Here is a 23,210-nt window from a genome sequence, read left to right on the forward strand (position 1 = left end):
GAGAGAGAGAACTGAGAGAGAAGAGATCGAGAAGAGATACAGATATCGAGAGAGACAGAGTGATATATGTAGCAGAGAGTCGATATAGACAGAGATAGAGATAGACATAGAGAGCAGAAGACGAGATAGACAGAAACAGAGAGAGAGCGAGAGACCATGAGATACAGGAGAGAGAGAGACAGAGTAGAGAGAGAGACAGACGAAGATGAGAGTAGACAGAGTAGAGAGAGACAGATAGGAGCACAGAGAGAGAGAGACTAGAGTAGAGCGAGCGAGACGGAGAGCAGACGACAGATGGAGAGAGAGAGATAGAGAGGAGCGAAGAGAGAGCGAGAAGCGAGAGGGAGAGAGAGAGAGAAGAGAAGAGAAGAGAAGAGGAGAGAGAGAGAGAGAGGAGAGAGAGAGGAGAGATGGATGAGAGAAGAGAGAAGAAGAGAGAGGAAGAGAGAGAGAGTGAGAGGGAGAGAGATGAGAGAAGAGGGAGAGAGATTAGGGAGAGAGGACAGAGAGAGAGAGAGAGGAGAGAGAGAAGAGAGAGAGGAGAGAGAGATAGAGTAGAGTGAGGAGAGAGGAGAGAGAGAGACAGAGAGAGAAGAGAGGAGAGACAGAGAGAGAGAGAGAGGAGAGAGACGAGAGAGAGAGAGAGAGATTTTTTTTTTGTTGATTTCTACAAAACCTTTATTTACATATGTATCCATTGCATGTTCACAATGAAATAAAGTGCTCATGCTTCCACATCTCCAGTATTCGTGATTAGAATATCCTCCGAGTCACAAACTTGTGCAAACACCACTCGTCATCACAACATGAACAAACAATGTCGTACAACACCAACGCGGTTTCGAGCATCATGTCTCCAGTGTGTTTATAAACCTAAAATCTAACCCGAGTCGGGCCCTGATGTCCAGAGCCAGACTGTCCTGGTCTCCTGCCTCCTCTCTGTTCTGATGTTACAGAGAGCCACGACTAGTCTGGTCTCCTGTCCCTCTCTGTTCTGATGTTACGAGCGCGACTGTCCTGCTCCTGGTCCCTCTCTCTGTTCTGAGTGTTACATGAGCCAGACTGTCCTGGTCCTCCTGTCCCTCTCTGTCTGGATGTTACAGATCCAGACTGTCCTGGTCTCATGCCCTTCTCTGTTCTGATAGTTACAGAGGCCGACTGTCCTGGCCATCCGGCCCCTCTCTGGTTTCCCGCACCCTGTTTCTTCCTACCGCTGTTCTTGCCCTGCTTATATACATTCCCGCCATTTTTTGGCTTCACCTGAAGGCTATTCAGGAGGCTGCCGAATTTTTCTTTTTGTGCCTTCCCTTGTAGCACTCCCTAATAAACCCTCATCCGTAAAAAACTACTACATTAAAAAGACTAAAAACCATGTAAAAGCGAGAAGTAACTCTGTGGAGTCTCTTCCACTCATGAACATGTTGGGCCACAGTCTCTGTCCCCTCTCGACGAGCTTCGAGGTATACAGAAAATGCTCAGGGCTAAGAACATGCTGGGTTCAGAACAGAGAGCAAAGCCTTGGCGGCTAACACACCATGTAAAATCCTCCACTGGATGCATCGTCGCTTTGTTTTTGAGGGGAGGCTTGTATAAAACCCCTCCACTGGGGACGAGGATGTCCCCCCCCCAACCTATTATTCCGAACAGTGTGGGGTCCTGCCACTCAGTCCTTTTTTTGTTTATTGTTTTCATCACCAGTTCTGGTACATACGTGGCTTTGTCCTGCTCCCGTGCGGGTGAGTTTTCCCCTCTAACTGACATGCTAGCAGGGGCCGGTCTCCTCTCCAAATCTCTGGGCTCAGGTGGATTATGGGAACGGGTCGTGGGATCGGCCTAGCTCATTTTTGTCTCACCCTCCCCGGGCTGTAGCCTTCCAAATGAAGGATTCTCCTCTCTCTCCGCTCTCCTCCGTCCTCTCCCAACCTCCCCCCCTCCTCCCCCAAGCCGTCGAGCTGTCCGTGTCCTAATGCCATGAGTCCTTTGTGTGACCTCCGATAGAGGTCATTCCGCAGGAGAGAGCCATAGCCCTCCCCCCGCCCCCTGCGCACCCCGATAGTTTCAGGACCCTCGCTGCCGGTCCACCAGCTGGCTGGTCAGGCTCATATTCCGCGTTATCGGTTTCGGGCTGCCTATCAGCCCGGGCACACCCCGCGTAGCAGATGTCCAGTCTGCTCCCGTTGATCAAAGCTCCTTCAAACAACCATTGCAGAGAGTTAGACCCATTCACTCAACCTTACCGTATTTAAAAATGGGGTGCCCAATATTTTACACCGGCGGCCCTGAATAAAAGGAGGAAACCCACTTTAACTTTAAAAATTAGGATCAGTTTAAAAACAAGCAGCGTCCAGCCCCAGTTTACTCCCATGCTGAGGATAGCAGCGGTCACGTTCACGTTCGCTCCTCTCCCGCACGAGTCAGCGTCCACTGTCCTAAACTTATTGAATCAACCTGAAGTCCTGAGGTGGCCGTGATCTCTTGCCGCTGTACAAGAGCCCTCTGTCCCCCCTCCCTCTCTTAGAAAAACCAGAAAACAGACAGCACAAAACCCCCCTGTGTGGCACCCAGTGTAGGAACCCCTCCGACCGCCCCGCCAAAAAAAAATCTACCATCTTCCCTGTATCTGAGCACGTAGAGCCCGACGGGGGTCCATCAACAAGCAACGTGCCACAAAGAGGTATGCAACAAGGTTATTTAAGACCTAAAACTAAAGTAAAATCTATACCGTCTATCTGACATCTGAGGGAGTACCACTTCCATTTCTCAATTTTGTTTTCAATTTTTTCGCATAGACGGTGTCCTCCCAGTTTTTTCTTCTCCCACCATGACCTCATTAACCGAGGAATATCCCGAGGTAGTTTTCCGGCGTCCCTCTTTCCGGCCAGATTTTGTGGGAGCAAACCGTGAGGACCGTTCATGTGCCATTTCACCAACAGCGTGGCTTCACTTTTTTTTCCAGTCACCGCGCTCTGCTGGCAGAGTAAGAGGTTTAAAACAGAAACGTGTATTTCCTCGACTCTAACTCATGCTGGCTCTAATGAAAAACAATTACGTCATCCAGCAAAGCAATACAACGCATGTTCATCACTCAAACCATGTAAAATCAGACCTTCAATGTTTGTTGCGTATTCTGCAGAGGAGGGGTTCTAGGGCGAGTGTGCGTAGAGCATGTGACCCGTACAGAGCACAGGCCCCTCGCCGGACACCGCCTCTATCACACTCTAAAAGGATTCACATCAGACTTGCAGACTAGTGCCGTTAAACTTCAGCAAGTCCCTCCTCAACTCAACTTACAAACACCTTGACTTGGCTATTAACCAGCGCTGAACCCAAACTTCCCATTACCTTTCCAGAGGACCCTGTGTTCAACCGCGGTCAAAAGCCTTTTTTTTTTTTCCTCCCCTGGTCCTAGAGAATCAGACCAGTGTTAAATCCATCCAACAACCGCTGGGAGACCGCTCCAAACTCCCAAACATCACTAATAGGTGGACATTGTCCACGGCATGAGGACCATCTCTTCCGGGCACACAGTAGTGTTCTGGTCCCAGAGGATGACGGCTCCATAGCTCCCCCAGCTTCTCTTGAGGCAAAGGAACTTTGGACCGAAGCTTGTAATCCACCAGAGCAAAGCCACAGGCGCCAGTTTTTAATGTCCGTGCAGGTTGCCTTTTTTTGGTAGCAGCGTAACGCACCGAGGCCCTGGCTGCAGGACATGGCATGGAGCCAGAGGACAGGACTTTCATTAAAACTCTAAAACATCATGTGCGAAAATGTCCCCAGAATTGCTTTTAAAAAAAAAAAAAAAAAAAAAAAACTCAACTGTGAGGTCCATCTATGCTGGGGCACACGCTCCCTGCAGCTCTTTCCGGGCAGCGTGGACCTCCTGCAGACTGTCTGGGTCCCTTCCAGAACGGTAGTTTGGTGGTTCTCCCCAGAGACCTGAGGTAGCCGTCACCTCAGGAACGTCTCCTCTTTGCAGAGCTCCGTCCTCTGCTTGGTGCAGAGCCGTCCTGCTCGCTCATACTCTCGTTGATGTAGAGAGGATGAACTTCTAGAAACTCTAATACGGCTATTCGCCTTCTGATCTGCCTCCGCTTGCTCTCCAATGATCTCCTGCCATGGTGTCTGAAAGCCATTTGTGGATTACCCGCTCCTGTCCATTTCTTCCGTCCTCTCCAGGAGGCGAAGAAGAAGCTGAGTGAGAGTTCCATTGATTATGGTCTGGAATCGGGCCTGACAGTGACCTGTAATTTAACGTCCAGGAGGTCGGCTAAGCTAGCTTTTTGATTTTGGGCTTCAAAATGTCCTGATCCTCCTGTGGACTCACTTAATTCTCTAGTTCCACTATATCACTCTCCAGTCCTGCATAGATCTGGTGATGTCACGTGTGATGTTGAGGGTGTGCTGTTGACATAGAAGCTTTATTTCTGTCTTACGGTCCACCACTGCCCTAAGATGCTAAAATCACCCTTTCTCTGTCTAAAAATATCCCAAAATAATAAGCACCTCTCTAAATTTTGTCAGAAGTTAAAACCGATTAAATTGCCTGAGGGCACTTTTCGGCTTCACACCCTAATAAAAACATTGACATAAAACCAAAGAGTGATCAGTAAAAAACAGCAGGAACAATATTACAGACTTAAAATATTAAATGTTGTTTAAAACATAAATACGATCTAATCTGGTGAGGCAAATCTACTCTCTCTGAGGTGGGACCATGTGTACTGTCGGCGTCTGCATGCATCCTTCTCCATATCATCCCAGGCCATGTGGAGACCAGCCGCCCCAGAGCATGCTGGGAAGCTGGATGCGGCTCTGCATGATTACGATCTAAAAAATCATTTTCAGGTACAGTTAAAATCACCACCTACCTTTTTTTTAAAAAGATTTTCTCTCGCAGTGGTTGTTGGGGCTCAGGTTAATAAAAACAGGCGTTAAATGATCAAACCGAGCTTTGACTAAAGCAGCCTCCCTCGATAGAATGCTTGACCTCCAGTGAGGCGGAGAGAAAGCTGTGGAGAGAGTAAGCCCACTCCTCCACTCGGAGGAAGAGCATGGTCATTATGTCTTCCCTTCACATTCTCTCCTCCAGTCGCCTCGTTGCTGCTGTCAGTGTGGGTTCTCTTTATTGCTTATGGTTTTTATAAATATGGATCTTTTTGTTACATTTCTGGCTCCATTTACATTTAAAGTCCCAACTTTACATCATATTAGTGGATGTTAAAAGCAAAATAATAAACTATAAATTATTTTATTGGGGCATAATCCATCATCAGGTTTTTGTTTTTTTGCTTTAATCACAAGTTTTCAATCTATAAACCTATTGAATGTGATTTCAGAACTTCTTTTGGCTGTATGAATTGACTGAGGAGCAGACAGAAAAAAATCTTCTATTTTTTACACTGTGTTTTTTTTTTCTTTTGTTTAGGAAACTTTTAATTTATCAGCAGTTAGTGAGCTGGTCTTTGGGACTGCTGGTGAAGTGGGAACTTCACTTCATCCGACACCATTATCCTCTCACTGCCCTACTTGCAGAACTTCCTCCAATCTCCTCACTCACTCTGCCATAATGAGTACTTTTACTTCTAATGGAGTATTTTACACTGTGGTATTGCTACTTTAAAGGATACTATGTAACTTTCCCTCTTCGGTCCCCCTACAGGTTGTGGTCTAACAACCTGTAGGAGGACCGAAACAGGAAAAGTTACATAGTATGCTTTTAACTTAAAAGATAAGTATAAAAAGCTTGTTATGATTAAAAAAACTTCCCCGACCATCTGGAGCACCTCAAACTATTGAGACTTTTAAAAACGACTAAAAAACATTTCTATTTAGCAGAACTTATGTTTTAATTAACCCTGCAAGTCCTTGCGCTGTCTATTTGTATTTTATATTGATGTTTTTACCATGCTTTTACGATCTTAACTGTAGCACTTTGAGATTTTCTCCAAATGTAAAGTGCATTACAAATAAAATATATTATTAAATCTACTATTAAGTCTCCTCGGGACTCAGGACCCACTCCACCTGTGATCCATTGATCAAAAGAACAGGGGGTACGTGACATTTTCTGCAAAATGTTTTTCAGTTACAAGACTGTAGTTACTTCTACTTTTTTTTCTCCAAGTCTGTCGCTTTTTTTTGAAGGTTTTGTCGTTTGTTTTGACCTATTCTTGCCTTTCTTCCTTACTTTTTTCTTCTGTCTTTTTTTCTTCAAAGTTATTTTTTAAAGATCATTTTTTGGGGCATTTTCAGCCTTTATTTCTACAGGACAGATGAAGACATGAAAGGGGAGAGAGAGGGGGAATGACATGCAGCAAAGGGCTGCAGGTCAGTCGAACCCAGGCCCGCCACGTCGAGGAGTAAACCTCTATATATGGGCGCCCGCTCTACCAACTGAGCTATCCGGGCGCCCTTTTTCAAAGTTTTTGTCACTTTTTTCAACCTATTCTTGCCTTATTTTCTTCTTTCTACTGTCTTTTAGGGTCTAACCCTAAGGAATCTGCCAGAACCTAACCGAAGCTAAATTAGGATATGTGTTGGGCTGCCCTTGGTTAAATTAGGCTAGGTTAGGATGAATTAGATTGGGTCAGGTGGCGTTAAGTTAGGACACTGTTATTTGCACAATGCTTTTTGACTCTAGGGTATTATCAAGTGGTTGCAAGGATATTTGATGGTGGTTGCTAATGTTGTAAAAGAATATTTTACTTTTCTTTACTTCAGTTTTGTCAAATCTGAAATGTTTGCCGTTTCCCTCAATTACCTCTCTCTATTTGGTGCCATTTTTCTGATTGCTCTCCTATTCTCTTAAATGATATATGTTAGCAAGTCCGAGTTTGCGTGACCTGACTGGCATTGGCCCGTAGCGAAGATTTAACATATCTGGGCTTTCTGAGTTGTGGCATAACTCAGAGATATTCTCCATCTTCTTCATATCTATTTTTCCTCTCTACCTTCAGTCTTTGCTTCCTCACTTCCATCTCCAACTTAATTACTTGTCTGCGATATGAAACGGCCAGCTCATTCCTTCGGTCAAGCAGCTCTTTTTGGATCTTGGCCATTATCTCTGGATGTCTGAAGTGACCTGTAACCAAGAGCATATATGAAAGGTTAAGTCTGTAGTCCAGTTGTACACTCGCACCCCTCCCAAAAGGAAATAGTCAACAGATTTGTTTTGTTGCAAGTTGTTAAAAAATATATGTTGACCTGGCGCCATAAGTGAGATAAGACATACATAAATTAACTCATGAAAGGGATATGTGCCCACTGTAAGATAAAAATAAATTGAAAAATTGACAAAATGTAAGTTTACTTTCTTACCATGATCCTGGAGGTAGCACGCATCCTCACAGGTTGATTGGAATTCCCTGGCACAGCGGTCTATCTTCCATTCGAGCCACCAAATGTATATTCTTGAAAGCAGACCAAACGTTTTCCTCTCCTTCTTTATCTTCTCCCTCTCCTTTCTCGCACTCAGGCTATTAGCCCTTCTTTCTTGCTGACTCCATGTGGTAGAAGGCTCGTCGTCTTCAGAAGATGAAAATGTAGAGGAAGGGCTGTCACCACTTCCGTCCTGCCTCAAGGTGTTTGAAGGGTTGACCCTTCGTACGCGCTCCCACCAGATGCTAGGGTGGTCAATGTCAACGCAGGGCAGATGGTTCTCACCAATTCCTCCATCCTGCCTAAAGGTGGTAGAAAGGTTGAAGTCTACAAAGTAGTACAAATTACTTCGTTGTTGCTGCCTCCTTGTGGTAGAAGGCTCGTCGTCTTCAGAAAATGAAGACGAAGGGCTCTCAGCCCTTTTTTCTTGCTGCCGCCCTGGAGTAGAAGGCTGGTCGTCTTCAGAGGATGAAGACGAAGGGCTCTCAAACCTTCGTACTCGCTGCCTGGTGGAAGAAGGCTGGTCGTCTTCAGAAGATGAAGACGGAGGGCTCTCACCTCTCCATGCTTGCTTCCGCCTTGGAGTAGAAGGCTGGTCGTCTTCAGAGGATGAAGAGGAAGGACTCTCAAACCTTCGTACTCGCTGCCTGGTGGAAGAAGGCTGGTCGTCTTCAGAAGATGAAGACGGAGGGCTCTCACCTCTCCATGCTTGCTTCCGCCTTGGAGTAGAAGGCTGGTCGTCTTCAGAGGATGAAGAGGAAGGACTCTCAAACCTTCGTACTCGCTGCCTGGTGGAAGAAGGCTGGTCGTCTTCAGAAGATGAAGACGGAGGGCTCTCACCTCTCCATGCTTGCTTCCGCCTTGGAGTAGAAGGCTGGTCGTCTTCAGAGGATGAAGAGGAAGGGCTCTCAAACCTTCGTACTCGCTGCCTGGTGGAAGAAGGCTGGTCGTCTTCAGAGGATGAAGAGGAAGGGCTCTCACCCCTTCGTATTTGCTGCCTGGTGGTAGAGGGCTTGTTTTCTGCACAAGACAAAGGGCTCTCACCCTTTTGCCTGTGCTCCTTCATGATGCTAGAAGGGTTGGTGCCCACGATGAACAAAGAGCTCACATTCCTTCGTTCTTGCTGCCTGGTGACAGAGGGCTGGTTTTCTGCACAAGACAAAGGGCTCTCACCCCTTTGCTTGTGCTCCTTCATGATGGTAGAAGGGTTGGTGCCTCCACTAGACGAAGGTCTCTCACCCCGTCGTCCGTGCTCCCTCAAGATGGTGGGAGGGTTGAGGTCTTCAGGAGATGAAGGTCTCTCACTCCTTCGTTTGGACTTCTTCGAAGAAGAGTCCATATCTCCTGAAGACCGAGGTCTTGCAAAGAATTTTAGTCCAAAAATGGATCTAAACATTTTCTCCATGATTTCTCGTTTGTATACTGGCGTTGTGAAACTGCAAGTACAAACACACAAACAGACACAGCAATTACTTCACTGATCACATTATTGTTTCAAGCAGCACACTAAGCAGGTTATTTCACCTAAAGCCCATGTTGCAGGTTAACCACCACTGTTGATTAATGGGTACATAAAGCACTCAACATATTTATATCATTGTTAAAAATGTCACCAAATAGTGCTAAAGGCCAGTTTTTACCGTTTTAGTCGTTTAGTGGGTTTTTTAATGCAATTCGGTGATGACGTCACGTTGGGGAGACGTGCGTCAGTCTAGTACTAGAACTATGGTGACTTACTGGGATGAGGAAGAGGTGTTTTTACTGTCAGTGAATAGCACAGAGTGAAAGTCAATGTTTTCTTTATATCGAGTGACAGTGATCATGTTGTTAGTTCAGATACGTACTGGTAATCTAGCTAGATCTAGAAATAGAAGGCATCATGTTAGCTATGGGCTAACTTGCCAGTCAGTCCCACCTGTGAAATCCCTCGACGTTGTAAACACATTTTCGATTACATATCTCACGTTTTGATGGACCCTACTAGCTCCAGTAACAACATATCTGCCTAGTGTTTATTTATTACGTGGATGGGGATGCTGTTCAGCTTTTCACAAGTTTAGACAGCTAGCTAATGCTACGCCGACGTTTTGCTAACGTTAGCGCAACAGCGTTAGCCTAGACGGCTAGGTAAATATTACGACTGCCTTCGTCGTTTCCTCTATCTGCGTCCACGTTGTCAACATAAGACATGTGGCGTTAGTGTAGCTACGTTACACACAAAGTTAACTGGCTATAGTTAGCCTGTGCTAGCGGAATTAGCTAATGTTGTGTAGCCAGCCAGCAGCTTCGGCAGTAGTTCCGGCGAGCTAACCACGACCGCTAACACATCCACAAGCGTCTCTATTTCAAACATCACTGCAGATTGACTGCTTTTAGCAGGAGAGGTTGATTGTGGGCGACAATAACTGTCGTGGTTAGCTTACCGAAACTACTGCTGATTGCTGAAGTTGCTGGCTGGTTATGCAACGTTAGCTAATTCCGCTAGCATACAGGCTAACTATAGCCAGTTAGCTTTGTATGTAGCTAACAAAAACCCACCCATCTAGAGGAGCAAAGCTTAACATTTCATTCAATAAAATGATGGTTAACGCAACATGTCTTATGTTGACAACGTGGACGCAAATATAGGAAACTCTGAAGGCAGTCTTAATATTTACCTAGCTAGCAGTCTAGGCTAACGAATTGCACAAATTCATTAGAAAATAAACCCTGCAACATGAGCTTTAACTAAACCTTCTAACTGAACTTAAATAAACTGAGAAATATGTATCTGGTCACACATCATTATTGCACTCTGCTTGATTAAACAAAATGCAAAAGGTCTGCCACAAACATCAGAATAATAATAATAATTATACCTATACTATATAGACTTCAGACTACGGTATAATGTACTTTCAAATAAATCAATCAAGTATGAATGTATGTCAGACACATATACAGTACATATATCCATTGACATACTATAGCTGCAGCTAGCAGGCTACAGCAGTGACGGACGACGGATCAAAAAACGGCCCTGGCATTTGAAACACACAGACCCTATTATCAAACCACACCAACCCATAGAAATAATCAACGTAGCAGAAAGGTGTACCATTGCCATGGTAAAATCAATCAAAAGTCAAATTAGTTTCATGCCATTATATTTCTATGCACCAACGTTACACAAATGTCATAAAACATACAAAAAAAAACAACATAAAAAGCAAAAATGTGCCGACAACAGTTAAACATCTTAAAGCATCTGCAGACCACTAGGTGGCGGTGCTACGACATGATCCGCTCCACTAAAGGCACATCCAGCACAAATACACCGGCTCGACGTTAAAGCACAGTAGCTAGCTAGTTACATCATACAACAGCTCCACAAAACAAGGAAAGAGCAATGCACGGCCATAGCTCAAATTACAACAGTCTCACCAAAATATGCAGCTGCTAACGTTAATATTAGCTGAAGCCACACACTCTTTTTGTTTGGAAAATAAATCACTTAATTTAGCATATTTTTTACTGGAAGCCAACCGTGCTATCTTTGTTTTCTCTCTCTTTTTCTCGCCCCCCCCCCTTTGGTTGTTTCGTGCCGCGATTCATTGTCTTTTATCGTGGTGCTGGTCAGTGATAATGGATTCGGCGCTAAAAAAAACATTTTGAAACTATCATAGACTTCTATTGTAGTTGCTCGCTCTCGCCGTTCACAGGTACACGGTACTGTAAACATTTCCATGGCAACAGCGACTTGGACCAAACAATGACGTCGTTGTAACGCTTCGGATTGTGGGTAGTGTCGTTTTTCTCCATATGATCGCGAATAAAAATAACTTTTTGAAAAATAACAAGACAAATTATTGTTATTATTTGATTATATATATATATATATATATATATATATATATATATATATATATATATATATATATATATATATATATATAGCAGTAGCGGCCCATAGAGGATGGCCAGTCCGACATTGGGCTACAGTTTGAATGATAATATTAAACAATATTTCTACTATTAGTCAGAATAATAAAAATAATAAAAACACTACAATGAAAGTTCTACGACTAGCTCAAAAGACACCTTCACTGTAACACAACAAGACAGTTTTGTTTTAGATCAACAACCCACAGATCATTTTAAAACAGGACGTATTTAGTCATACGTTTGAGAAATAATCTTTAATTCACATGTGATCTGTGATAGAAACTGCAAAATGTCACAAGTGCTGGGACTGCAAACTTCTTAGTCAATTTAAAGTGTCCTCGAGGGCAAGGAAACACTACACATGCAGTCAACTTTGTGCACATGCAATTTAGGCAAAAGGTAATGCAACATTTAATAATTAAAATTGTTTTGTGCAAGAGACAAAGCGCATTTGCATATCCTGATCACAGACACACAGCACATCTGATAGCTGGAATATAACTGATAAAAAAAGATATTTATTTGACAGAAACATGCGAGGAAAGTAAATGTACTCCTTCCCCAACACAATACGGCTCTACTAAACAGAAAGAGTTGAGTAAAAAAGTAGTTTTAGCTCTGCTGTAAAGTGCGACTTACCTTGCCAAAGGGTTGTGTGGAAAAGGACTGGAACTCTGTGTGCGGCTGTAGAAGAGACTATCGGCGTTCTAGTTCTGTTGTTTTGTTCTGTTTTTGATTTTAAATAAAAGCAGAGGTTGAGTCTACCGTTGCGCAAAGTCTACGTTCAGTTACGCGTTCTGATTCGTCGACTGACCGTGGACTCCCCCAATTAAATCGCTCCGTTTGACTGTGGACCGAGCGTTTGCCGTTGCAGCTCCAAAACTTTGGAATGGACTGCCTCTGCACATTAGACAGTCCTCCTCTCTGTCTAATTTTAAAAATCTACTTAAAACTCACCTCTTTTCTTTGGCCTTTTAACTCCTGGTAGAGTGTTGATCTTATGTGTATACTTGCATATTTGTATGGTGTTTGTCATATTGTGTTTTATTTATTTTACTTATTTCTGTTTTATCTTTTTGTGCAGCACTTTGGAAACCTTGTGTTTGTTAAAATCGTGCTATATAAATAAAGTGGATTGGACTGTAGACTACCAATTGGAAACGTAGGATTCGCCGACATTCAAAGCTGAACCTGCCGCTGCGGTCAACGGAGGTCTCCGGTGATAGCCTAGCCTACAATATTTCTGATAAATCTGAATGAAATAATTCTTTATAACACTCACTGCTTATATTTTTACTAAGCCTGAAATAATTAATTCTTCATTACACTAACTGTTTGTACTGCCCAGTTGATTTTTTTGATCGTTTGGGAAAGCTAGCTAGCTAATGGTATCAACTAAAGCTAGCTATAAGTTAACTAAAAGTCCCGTTGAGTGGTAACGATAACGTTAAAGTTACCGCTAATCATTCATTAAAATATTCTCAGCTGAGTCATTTTAAATAATACATTCAATTTTATTTGTTGTGTATCCACTACGGAATATTGTTACGCAGGTTACCTTAACGTGACTGCTAACGTTAATTAGCTAGCTAAATGTCAGTGTCTCCATTGCATCAGAACAGAGACCCTCCCTCCTCGGAGAAAACACACAGAATACAGAACAGCTGAACCCGCTCGGTCCTCAGACACGTCTTTATCAAAACAAGATGAAGAAGTTCCTGTTGTTGCTTCTCTTCTGTCACGTCTCATCTCCAGGTAAGATCACATTTTAATTCTTTACTTTGAACTCAGCTCTGTGTTTAGTTTCTGTGTAGCTCTGGAACACAGCTGGAGTTTATCCTAGTGCAGTTTAGTGTCCCAAATTATTTTCCAAAAACTGAGCGTCCCAAATGATGAGGGTCTTATTTGAGAGTTTCCAAAAACTGAGTATCCCAAAAGCTCCCATAAAGCTACCATCTGCGGGATTATGACTGAACGCCTCTAGATCAGAATCGATACCCATGCGCCTAAGTGCGTCGGTTGGTCTGGAGTAGCCCGGGTCCTCGGTTCCGGGTGATCAGACCCGTTCCTGACCGGGTCGGGGTGCGGCCAGAAAAGCGCCATAGTGTTTATAAAACGAGTTTTGAGGGGTGGGGGTTAGGCAAGTAGGCCTATCATGATTTATTTAGGCTACACTGTAAATTGTGGCAACTGTGTGTATGTGCCGGGAAAACATTTGGCCTCATTCTGTTTCGCCACCAGAACTCTGCCAGATAAGACTGAAATAGCTCAGCTGTTGTTCCGTGCTGCCGCCTGCGCTTCTTCTTTGCGCGCATCCATGTGTTCTCGATGTTTTGCGTGTTGACTGTGGGGTCATCGGGGTCTACAAAGTTGCGCTGACGGACAATGACGTCGTGGCTTATGTGACTTTCCGTGAAGAACGACTTATGTCGAACGGACCTTCAGACCCGGCTCCAGACACAAATTCACGGACGGGCATGCCATTATTTTTGGGGGGGCACAAATTAAATAAATCTCATCATGTAACATTATCTTAATTATCTTGCAAATGAGCATTGAATGAATGCATACAGGTCTACACGTTTAACAGATTTTATTTGGTATTGAAACAGCATAACAGCAGAGTGACTTAATTTTCACTGCGCAGTATGTACACTAAACATACAACTATTGCGCACAACCACCATAGGCCTATACAGCATATACAAATAGGGTTAATTGCGTTAGCCTAAATCATGTACAACATGGCATAACAGCAGAGTGACTTAATTTTAACTGTGCAGTATGTACACTGAACATACAACTATTGCGCACAACCACCATAGGCCTATACAGCATATACAAATAGGGTTAATTGCGTTAGCCTAAATCATGTACAACATGGCATAACAGCAAATTTTAACTGTGCAGTATGTACACTGAACATACAATTAGCCTAAATCATGGACAACATGGCAATACAAATAAAAACAGGGAGAATAATGAGGCCTTGGCAATCATTAAGCATCTTAATCACAAGTATTAACGTTACATTTTTATTACATTTTGGGTGTTTTTTAGGCTGTTTGTTTTACTGTCTCTCAGCCTCTAACATGGGCTACAGGGAGCCAGCATAAAATACAAGCTCACCGTTAGTAGAGCGGCAGGCGACGCTTTGCTGCAGAGTGAAATCTTCTCAAAAGGCTGTCCTTCCACTCCTCCCTGAATTTCTTTGTTAAGTCCTTTTCAAATGCCAACTTAATTAAATTGGCCTTTCTTCGATGAAGCATGCTGAGACGATGATCTGTAAGAATGTTCTTTAGTGTGGAAAAAGAGTTCTCACAGAGTGCAGTGCTTGCACCAAAAGTCAAAGCGTGTTTCAGCGCTGTCATCACGCTCGGCATTGCTTCGAGAGGTTTGTGGAAGTGTTTTAGAACTTTTTTCATTGTCCATTTACCCCCGTCAGGTGGGGACGAGACCTTCATTTGCTCACTTAGGAACCGGCGAGCCACTGTATATTCCGACTCCACAATGGCTGTATTAGAAAGGTCCAGTAAAGGTTTCACTTTGGACACATCCAAAAAAGTAGAATCCTCCGGGTCGAGAGATGTGAGCGCATCCATTAGCACACAGTTGCGCTCCCCAAAACGCTCCTTCATTTCCCCACAAACTGCATCAATACAACTGAAATACAGCCTGCGCAGCTCGGTTTCGTTGTTGGGATCTTCGTGTGTAATTCTTTCCTCAACGACATACATAGCAAAGGATGTGTTTGGTGTGCGCTGTCTCTTTGGTGCGGGCTCCTCTGTTGCATCCTTGCAGCACTGGAAGAGTGCCATGAATTCTGTCTCAGAGCGCAGATTTTCAACACATGTACATGCTGAATTTACAAGTTGCAAACCTGTAAAAAGATCCATGTCCTCTGCCTGTAGCATTGTGTTAGGGGGGGCGAGATATGACAAGATTTTGTGCGCCATCTCAGCGATGAATCTGAAACTTGGTTCAGACATGGCCTGCAGTAAACCTGTTGCTTCAACTCGCACGTCTTTGGGATAGGCTGTGGCGCTGTTGACTTCGCGCAAAAGGGTGGCAAGGTCATCAAATGATCTTAAAATAACAGAGACCGTGCCAAGATGACCAGTCCAGCGTTGATCTAAGAGTCGCTTCAGGGTCTGTCCCTTATAGAGAAGGGAGACTGTAGGTTTTCTGCAGAACTTGTAGAGCATGTTGCACATTGTGAAAAAATCCAAAAAGGCTTGCTCAGTTGTCAAAGCATGAATGACCACCAAATGAAGTTGATGATTGAAACAGTGGACATATGGTATGTCTCTGTGCAGTTTCTGTTGCAGAAGTTTCTGCACTCCTCCGTGTTTGCCCGACATCAGGGAGGCGCCGTCATACACCTGACTGATGATTTTTTGGGGACTCAGTCCTGCTTTCGTTAATTCCTCAATAATTGTGTCAGTCAATGTAGCTGCATCCCCCTTGTCAGTCGTGGAAATGGTCAGAAGACGCTCAGTTGGCTCGTACAGGTCATTGACAAAACGCACAACTATGGAAATATTTTCTGTTCCTGTAGAGTCTCTAGTTCCATCCACTTTTATAGTGTAAAACGACTCGCCAACCTCTTTCACAATCTGCTCTGTGACCATAGTACTCATAATGTCTATGATGTTGTTCTGAATGTCATGGCTAGTGTATCTAGCGTTGTGTGGAATAGACTGTGCTATTCTGGCCAAGGCAGGATCTTTCCTTAAAGTGTATTCAAACAAGGACAAAAATAGGCCACAGCCATCTCCAGACATACTATCAAAACCATCATTGTCCCCTCTAAAAGGTAGCTGGTTTACTGTAAGGAATTCAATGGCATCAATGATGGCTGACAGGTAGTATCTATTACGTTGCAACTGTTCTGTATTTACCAACGTAGCAATTTCTGTACCCGTCTGAACACGTCTCTCCTTATCTCTCCACATAGCTTCACAGAGCTGGTGTTCTTTTGATGATGCATGTTTGTTGAGTCCTTTCCCAGTCTCGACTGCATGCTTCCAATCGCAAAATCCACTTAGCGTAAAGGTCGAGTCTACAGCAGAGGAGGGCGCTCTGAACTTTCTGCATGGGTAGCAAAATGCAGCGTCTGCCTGGATGGAGTATTCCAGCCAGCGTCTGCTACCATACCAGGCGCTGTTGAAAGTTCTTTTTTTGCCTGAGAACAAGCGTGCAGGAAAAGTTTTCAGGACAATTTGATTTGGTTCCTCAACGCCGAGATCCCCTGGTTCTGCCGCCTGTGATGAAGACCCTTGCTTTGGGTTACAGTGTCGGCTAGCAGCACCGTGGCTAATGCTAGCTTCGGCAGTGACAACTTCAGAACTAACGTTACTCCCTGTACTTTTGCCGTCTTTGTCACTTTCTTCCACCAACCTTGGAGCTCGTTGATTAACATTAAGGAAACGCCGTATATCCATAGCCTAAATTATCTCTTTAGTTTACATTAAGCTACCTATTCTCTCATACAAATTCCCGATAGCTTCCTGACATGCAGGCAGGCTGCATGTCAATTTCCATTTGAACCGCATCAGTTTTGACAAACCAATCAAGCTTGTCAGTTAAAAAAGGGCTCGTCCGTCCAGGGCGGGCACAGCAGACTCTGGGGGCGGGCCCGGCCCCCTAAAGCCCGCCCATAACGCCGGGACTGTGTATTTGTCTCATGTAGCCTACTGTTTGCTCGGTCGGCCGGCGGGCGGCGGCAATCTGAAATGGAATGAAGCCCATTTAGGCCTACGGCAGATAGCAGAAACACAGGAGTCAAACAAGTCCCCCCACCCACCCTGGAAGAACTACAAGTAGGCCTACACTAGCTTTGTAACAGGTTCTGGGGCGCTCTAGTGGGAGTTATAGTTTTAAAATATATTGATATATTTCTCATAAGTTGAAGTTGGCAATGTAGAATTTTGGATATACCCTGGAGAATTTTGGGATGGGGAACACACTGGTGTCATCAGATTTTAGAAATCGAATCGTTAAATAGGTGAAAATAGCTTATTACCATATTTGACAGTGCTTAAACTTTGGTGACCATATCTACATGACAGCTGAGGTCCAGAGCTTTCTAGAACAGCTGGTCCTATGTGTGGAGCACCTTCTAATGCTAAATGACAAGCCTTCAAACATGTACTGGGTTCAAGGTTCAGAGGTCAATATTTCAAAGCAGGAGTAATGTATCCTCTTCAGACTGACATATGTTACTCTCCAGGTTGAGAGTGTTTGCTATAGTCTTACAACATTTTCGTTTTTACATATCATGGAGACCACTTTGCAGGCGATACTTTATTGTCCCCAGAGGGATATTTGCCTTGAGTTCAAATGCTTCACACATAACACTTGACATATTGTTTTATCATACAGCTGACATATACTTACAATAAAAAACTAGAACTGCAAGCAGTTATGACGGGGCCAGTCGCCCCCGACGCCCTGGGGAGCGCGTGAAAGCGGAACCCGAAGCCGGGCGGCGGGAAGGCAAATGTCGGTAAATCGACGTTCGAGAGGCGTGAGCAGCGACGTCTGCGGTATGTCGCCGTTGCAAACGTAGCGGTCAACAGTTCACCTCCATGCATATACAGACTACCTTTAACAATTCTCTACAATAAACAAACTTCTTAACACCCCTGACCACAGGAGACAGCAGAGAGAAATGAGAGAGTGACTGAGAGAGTGGAGGCGAGTGTGGTGATTGAAGGAGCAGGGGAGGTTGTCAAGTTGTTGCAAATGGCGTCATAGGCGCCGATTTATGTTTTCCTCCGTGGGTGCTTCGTGGGAAATTAAGAATCAATGACACTAACATAACCAATCACACTATGACAGACGCTCCACTTAGCACCAACTGCAATGTTTAATTGCACGCTATCGGCGCCTATGAATGGTGTTGATTTTGGATTGAAAAAGTGAGAGAAAAGAGTTGCATTTGTCCACTGTGAAGGTTATAGAAACTTTGTCAGGTGGGTTAAGAAGTTTGTCTATTGTAAAAAACCAAAGGAGCACGCAAAAGTAAAAACCAAAACGTAACGGTAGGAGGCAAACATCAGTAAATATTGAGAAGTGTGAGCTGCAAGGTCTGTGGTACATTTCCATTGCAAATATCCCATTACAGGACAACTCCAGACAATTTTTCCGTTAATCTTGATCGCTATACTTTTTTGAGTACTGTCTATAGCAAAAACCACGAGCTGAATTGGTGCTAGCAACATGGAGATGCTGTAGCTAATGCCCAGAGCTCCCGTTGGCTAAAACGGCAGTTATGGGGGCATAAGCTAAAGAGTGCCTTTGTGCCTCTTAACAGACTCAAAATGCTATTAAAATGTCTGTGCAACATGAACAGGGCCCTTACATGACAAAAAGATGTGTTTAGCAACTTAGCCATTGTTGAAATTCACATTCCCTGTTAGCTGCTAGCTGCCGTCTGGGATGAGTGAGTGTTCAGCCAGGCTCCAGTAATAATCATCACGCTGCAGTCCCGTGTGTATTTGTAACATAAATATCCATTTAGTGTGCAATCCATCTGGCGTTGGTGAGTAGGAGTCTTGTCCGTGTCGATCGTTGTGGTTTCCTTAGCCGGACTAGCATGCCCGGCCGGCGTCCCTGCCTCTGCTTCCTCCCCGCCCTCCTGGCTTCACGCGGCCGACAATACAACGAGCGCCCGCTGGTCTGGTGGATGTCTTCCAGAAGACCGTTCAAGCCTTCGCCACGAAATTTTTTATTTCACCCTCAAAAATAGGTAATTGAGCACTGTAGTGGTTATGACCATATTAGTGACTATGCTACATGGAAACGGACCAATTATGTTTGGGTCCTGTACAGTAAAATAGTGTTTTAGACAGCTAGCTGTAGTATCGCTAAGTCCCGTGGGAACATTAGGAGAGACAGGGTAATCAACAAAGGCGGGAAAACACAGGAAGTAAATCTGGACAAGACAAGACAGAAAACTAGACTATCAAAATAAAACCGGAAACCGAAATATACACAGATCAGAATACATAAAACAGGATAAATTCACACAACGGAACAGAAATATACAGAATAAATATACAAGACAGCAACAGAAATATATTAACGGGCAAGCGAAATGTCCATAACCGCAACAGAACCCCCTCCTCAAGGGGCGGATTCCAGACGTCCTGGAGGGCGAAGAGGGACCGAAGGGGGAATAATCAAAAAAGTTCAAAAAACAAAAAGCATCCAGGAAACCAAAAATAACCCAAGGAGAGTGGAGAAAGTCCGGGGAAGGCAGAGAGTTAATGGGAACTGGGGAAAGGGCACTGTGCCGACAGGGCACGAGGGGCAGGAGTAGGTCACAGGGGAGGTCACAGGGGAGGTCTCAGGGGCGGTCTAAGGGGCGTCAGAGACCGGCAGGGTCACAGGGGAGGTCTCAGGGGCGTCCGAGACTGGCAGGTTCACAGGGGAGGTCTCAGGGGCGCTGGAGACTGACAAAGTCACTGGGGAGGCCTCAGGAGTGGTCTCAGGGGCACTGGAGACTCAGGGGAGCTGCTAGCCAGCCGGGGATCTGGGAGGCTGCTAGCCATCCGAGATTCTGGGAGGCTACTAGCCAGCCGGGGATCTGGGAGGCTGCTAGCCAGCCGGGGTCCAGGGAGGCTGCTAGCCAGCCGCGGATCTGGGAGGCTGCTAGCCAGCCGGGGATCTGGGAGGCTGCTAGCCAGCCGGGGTCCAGGGAGGCTGCTAGCTTGCCGCGGATCTGGGAGGCTGCTAGCCAGCCTGGGATCTGGGAGGCTGCTAACCAGCCGGGGATCAGAGGGGCTGCTAGCCAGCCAGGGTTTGGAGGGGCTGCTAGCCAGCCTGGATTCTGGGGGGCTGCTAGTCAGCCGGAACTCTGGGGGGGCACACTAGAAAGCTTGAGGACACTAGAAAGCTTGGGGACACTAGAACGCTCGGGGATACTAGAACGCTTGTGGACACTAGAAAGCCTGGGGACACTAGAAAGCTCGGGGACGCTGGGCAGTGCTGGGACACTGGGCAGCTCGGGGACACTGGAGAACCTGGGGACACTAGAAAGCTTGGGGACACTAGAAAGCTCGGGGACACTGGGCAGTGCTGGGACACTGGAGAGCCTGGGGGCAAAAATACAAAAATAACCAAGGGAGTCCTGAGGCTTCAACAGGCATCAAACTATACAAAAACCAAGACAAAAAGGAATCCAAAGAACAAAGGGATCCAAAGAAAAGGCACCAGGCTAAAACACGCTGAAAAAAAACACACAACTGACAGGACCAGGACACGAACAGACACAAACTGACAAGGTAAAGACACAAAACGATCTGACAAGAGACAAGGGAAATACAAGGACTAAATACACTGGGTAATGAGGTAACGAGGGGCAGGTGACACAGCAGGTGAAACACATTAGGAGAGACAGGGTAATCAACAAAGGAGGGAAAACACAGGAAGTAAAACTGGACAAGACAAGACAAGACAGAAAACCAGACTATCAAAATAAAACAGGAAACCGAAATATACACAGAGAACAGAATAAATAAAACAGGATAAATTCACACAACGGAACAGAAATATACAGAATAAATATACAAGACAGCAAACAGCAACAGAAATATATAAACGGGCAATCGAAATGTCCATAACCCCAACATTCTCTTTGTAAATAGTTTATTTTTTGTTTTTCACAACAGTAGGCCTACAAGTCAAAACTGATACAAATGTGTCAAACATTATTAATATGAATGGTGTGTAAAAGTCAGGCCTGTTGAAATAAAGGTCACAAAGAGAATAGATTGTGAAGGCTGTATTTTCCTCGTCCCATTCAAACATGTAGCAAGTAGAACTAATATGTCTGTGTTGAGATACACATGTAGAGCTAATTAGTGGTTACTGATTGAACTTTATCTTCAGCAAAGAGAGCTTCTAGCCTACAGTCTTTTTTATTCTGCATCGGAACAGAAAAAGCAGAATAGCAGAACAGCTTTGGGGCTTCAAACGCAGCAGCACAGTGCCATCTGGTGACTGTCCAGACTTAGAGCAGCCCTTCAGGACTGAATCCAAAGCTCTACCACACCTCTCTCTAATCTAACTAAATAGCCTTCTTTTGTTCAGAAGTGCTGTATAAAATATAGAATGTGTCTCTATGGTGCAATATATTATAATCAAATACATTTAGCCTATTTAATTAAAATACTGAATGCATTGTTCAAAAAGCCTACATGCAAAATGTTTTTGCTGACACGTCATATTAATGTACCTTATTGGTGTAGTTTAGGCCCAGTGTCACTGTGTCTACTTATTAAATTGGCCTATTATTTCCTTCATTATTATCTGGTATCGGGTACAAAATTTCTCAGACTTATGATTATGTCTTTCTAGTGTTATTCTCCTCTCTTCTTATCCCAGTAATGTGGCGATGACAAAGTTTAACTGCAAAACCTATAGAGCTGTCAAACTGAATGAAAAATGTCCTGAAACACCAGTTTAACACCTGCCCAACACTTGGAGCAGAGACCCTCCCTCCTCGAAGAAAAAACACGGAATACAGAACAGCTGAACCAGCTCGGCCCTCAGACACGTCTTTATCAAAACAAGATGAAAAAGTTCCTGTTGTTGCTTCTCTTCTGTCACGTCTCATCTCCAGGTAAGATCACATTTTAATTCTTTACTTTACTTTGAACTCAGCTCTGTGTTTAGTTTCTGTGTAGCTCTGGAACACAGCTGGAGTTTAGTTTCACTTTTACTTCACCTCCAGACTATCATGCTGAATCATACTGCCATCATGTTTATGATAAAATAATGATATGCATCTATTTATACTGAATGTATAAAACTTGTTTGTCCTGCAGTAAAACACTCACTGAAGTTTTTCATCACTGCATCTTCTGGAGTCCCAAACTTCCCAGAGATTGTGGCTGCTGCAGTGGTGGATGAACTCCTGATTGGTTACTGCGACAGCAACAAAAAGATAGTAGAACCCAAACAGGACTGGGGGAAAACATTTTTCGAAAACAATCCTCAGCAGTTGGAGTTTTACACTCAAAGATGTTCTGAGATTGAGCCAAACTTCTATAAAGCCCAAATGGATCACTTCAAGCAACGCTTCAACCAAAGTGGAGGTACAGTATTTATACATGTTACATTTAACTTTTACTGCTAAACTGTAAAGTGACCTAAACTCATTCCCACCCTGAGATAATGAAATTCTAAACATCAATAGTCAAAATATCTTCACAATAACATACACAGGAAGAGGAAATACAAGACATGTCCTTCATTGACCTGTTAGATAATTGGATTGAGGTCTTATCATCTGTCTGTTCAGGTTTTATTTCAGGAATACAAATGTTTCATTTGCCATCTGAAGCTTTGTGTTGCTGCATAACGCTTAAAAAGTGAAATAACTAAGATTTTGATATTACATGTTGGAAAATTGGAAGCCTGTCTAGGCTTTTTTTCATCCTGTACAGAATCTGTTAACAAAGTAAACTTTCATTGCACAAAATCAGACAAATGCAACTGCCTTTCCGAGATGGTAATCCACGAAGTAGAAAATAATACTATAACTATAAGTTATTAGTAATTGTTGGTCAATTGAACCTGGGACTGCATCCAAGGCTGCAGATGTTAGATAGCACCAGTTCTATGATAACAGAACACAAGGAGGAGAGAGATCAGGTCCTCAGCTGGACACCAAGCAGGGATGGTTCAGTTCATGTTCCACATCTGGAACCCTAAACTATGGAGTGATCCACACTGGTGTAACTTTGGTGTGTGTGTGTGTGTGTGTGTATATATATATATATATATATATATATATATATATATATATATATATATATATATATAATATATGTGTAATATATGTAACAGTTGGATGTGTACAGAATGCACACTTGTTTCATTGCCATCAGCAGTCATCT

General features: G+C 44.0%; 2 protein-coding genes across 2 annotated transcripts in view; one reads left to right on the forward strand and one right to left on the reverse strand.

Annotated features, from left to right (window-relative positions):
• Positions 1–6,674: 6,674 nt before the first annotated feature.
• On the reverse strand, positions 6,675–10,927 carry LOC118493499 (cell wall protein RBR3-like). Its single transcript, XM_035993469.1, has 3 exons — positions 10,903–10,927; positions 7,318–8,813; positions 6,675–7,081 (listed from the first exon to the last, which is right to left on the reverse strand). The coding sequence occupies exons 2-3, from the start codon at positions 8,780–8,782 to the stop codon at positions 6,906–6,908; spliced, it is 1,641 nt and encodes a 546-aa protein (XP_035849362.1). The 5' UTR covers positions 8,783–8,813; positions 10,903–10,927; the 3' UTR covers positions 6,675–6,905.
• Positions 10,928–21,849: 10,922 nt separating this feature from the next.
• Positions 21,850–23,210, forward strand: part of LOC116037655 (major histocompatibility complex class I-related gene protein-like) — a 103,017-nt gene continuing 101,656 nt past the window's right edge. The window contains exons 1-2 of the mRNA XM_035993043.1: positions 21,850–21,931; positions 22,137–22,406. Of these exons, the coding sequence (XP_035848936.1) occupies positions 21,883–21,931; positions 22,137–22,406 (319 nt within the window). The 5' untranslated portion in view covers positions 21,850–21,882. The remainder of the gene's footprint in view (positions 21,932–22,136; positions 22,407–23,210) is intronic.

Source organism: Sander lucioperca, chromosome 16, assembly GCF_008315115.2.
Source record: "Sander lucioperca isolate FBNREF2018 chromosome 16, SLUC_FBN_1.2, whole genome shotgun sequence".
Classification (NCBI taxonomy): domain Eukaryota; kingdom Metazoa; phylum Chordata; class Actinopteri; order Perciformes; family Percidae; genus Sander; species Sander lucioperca.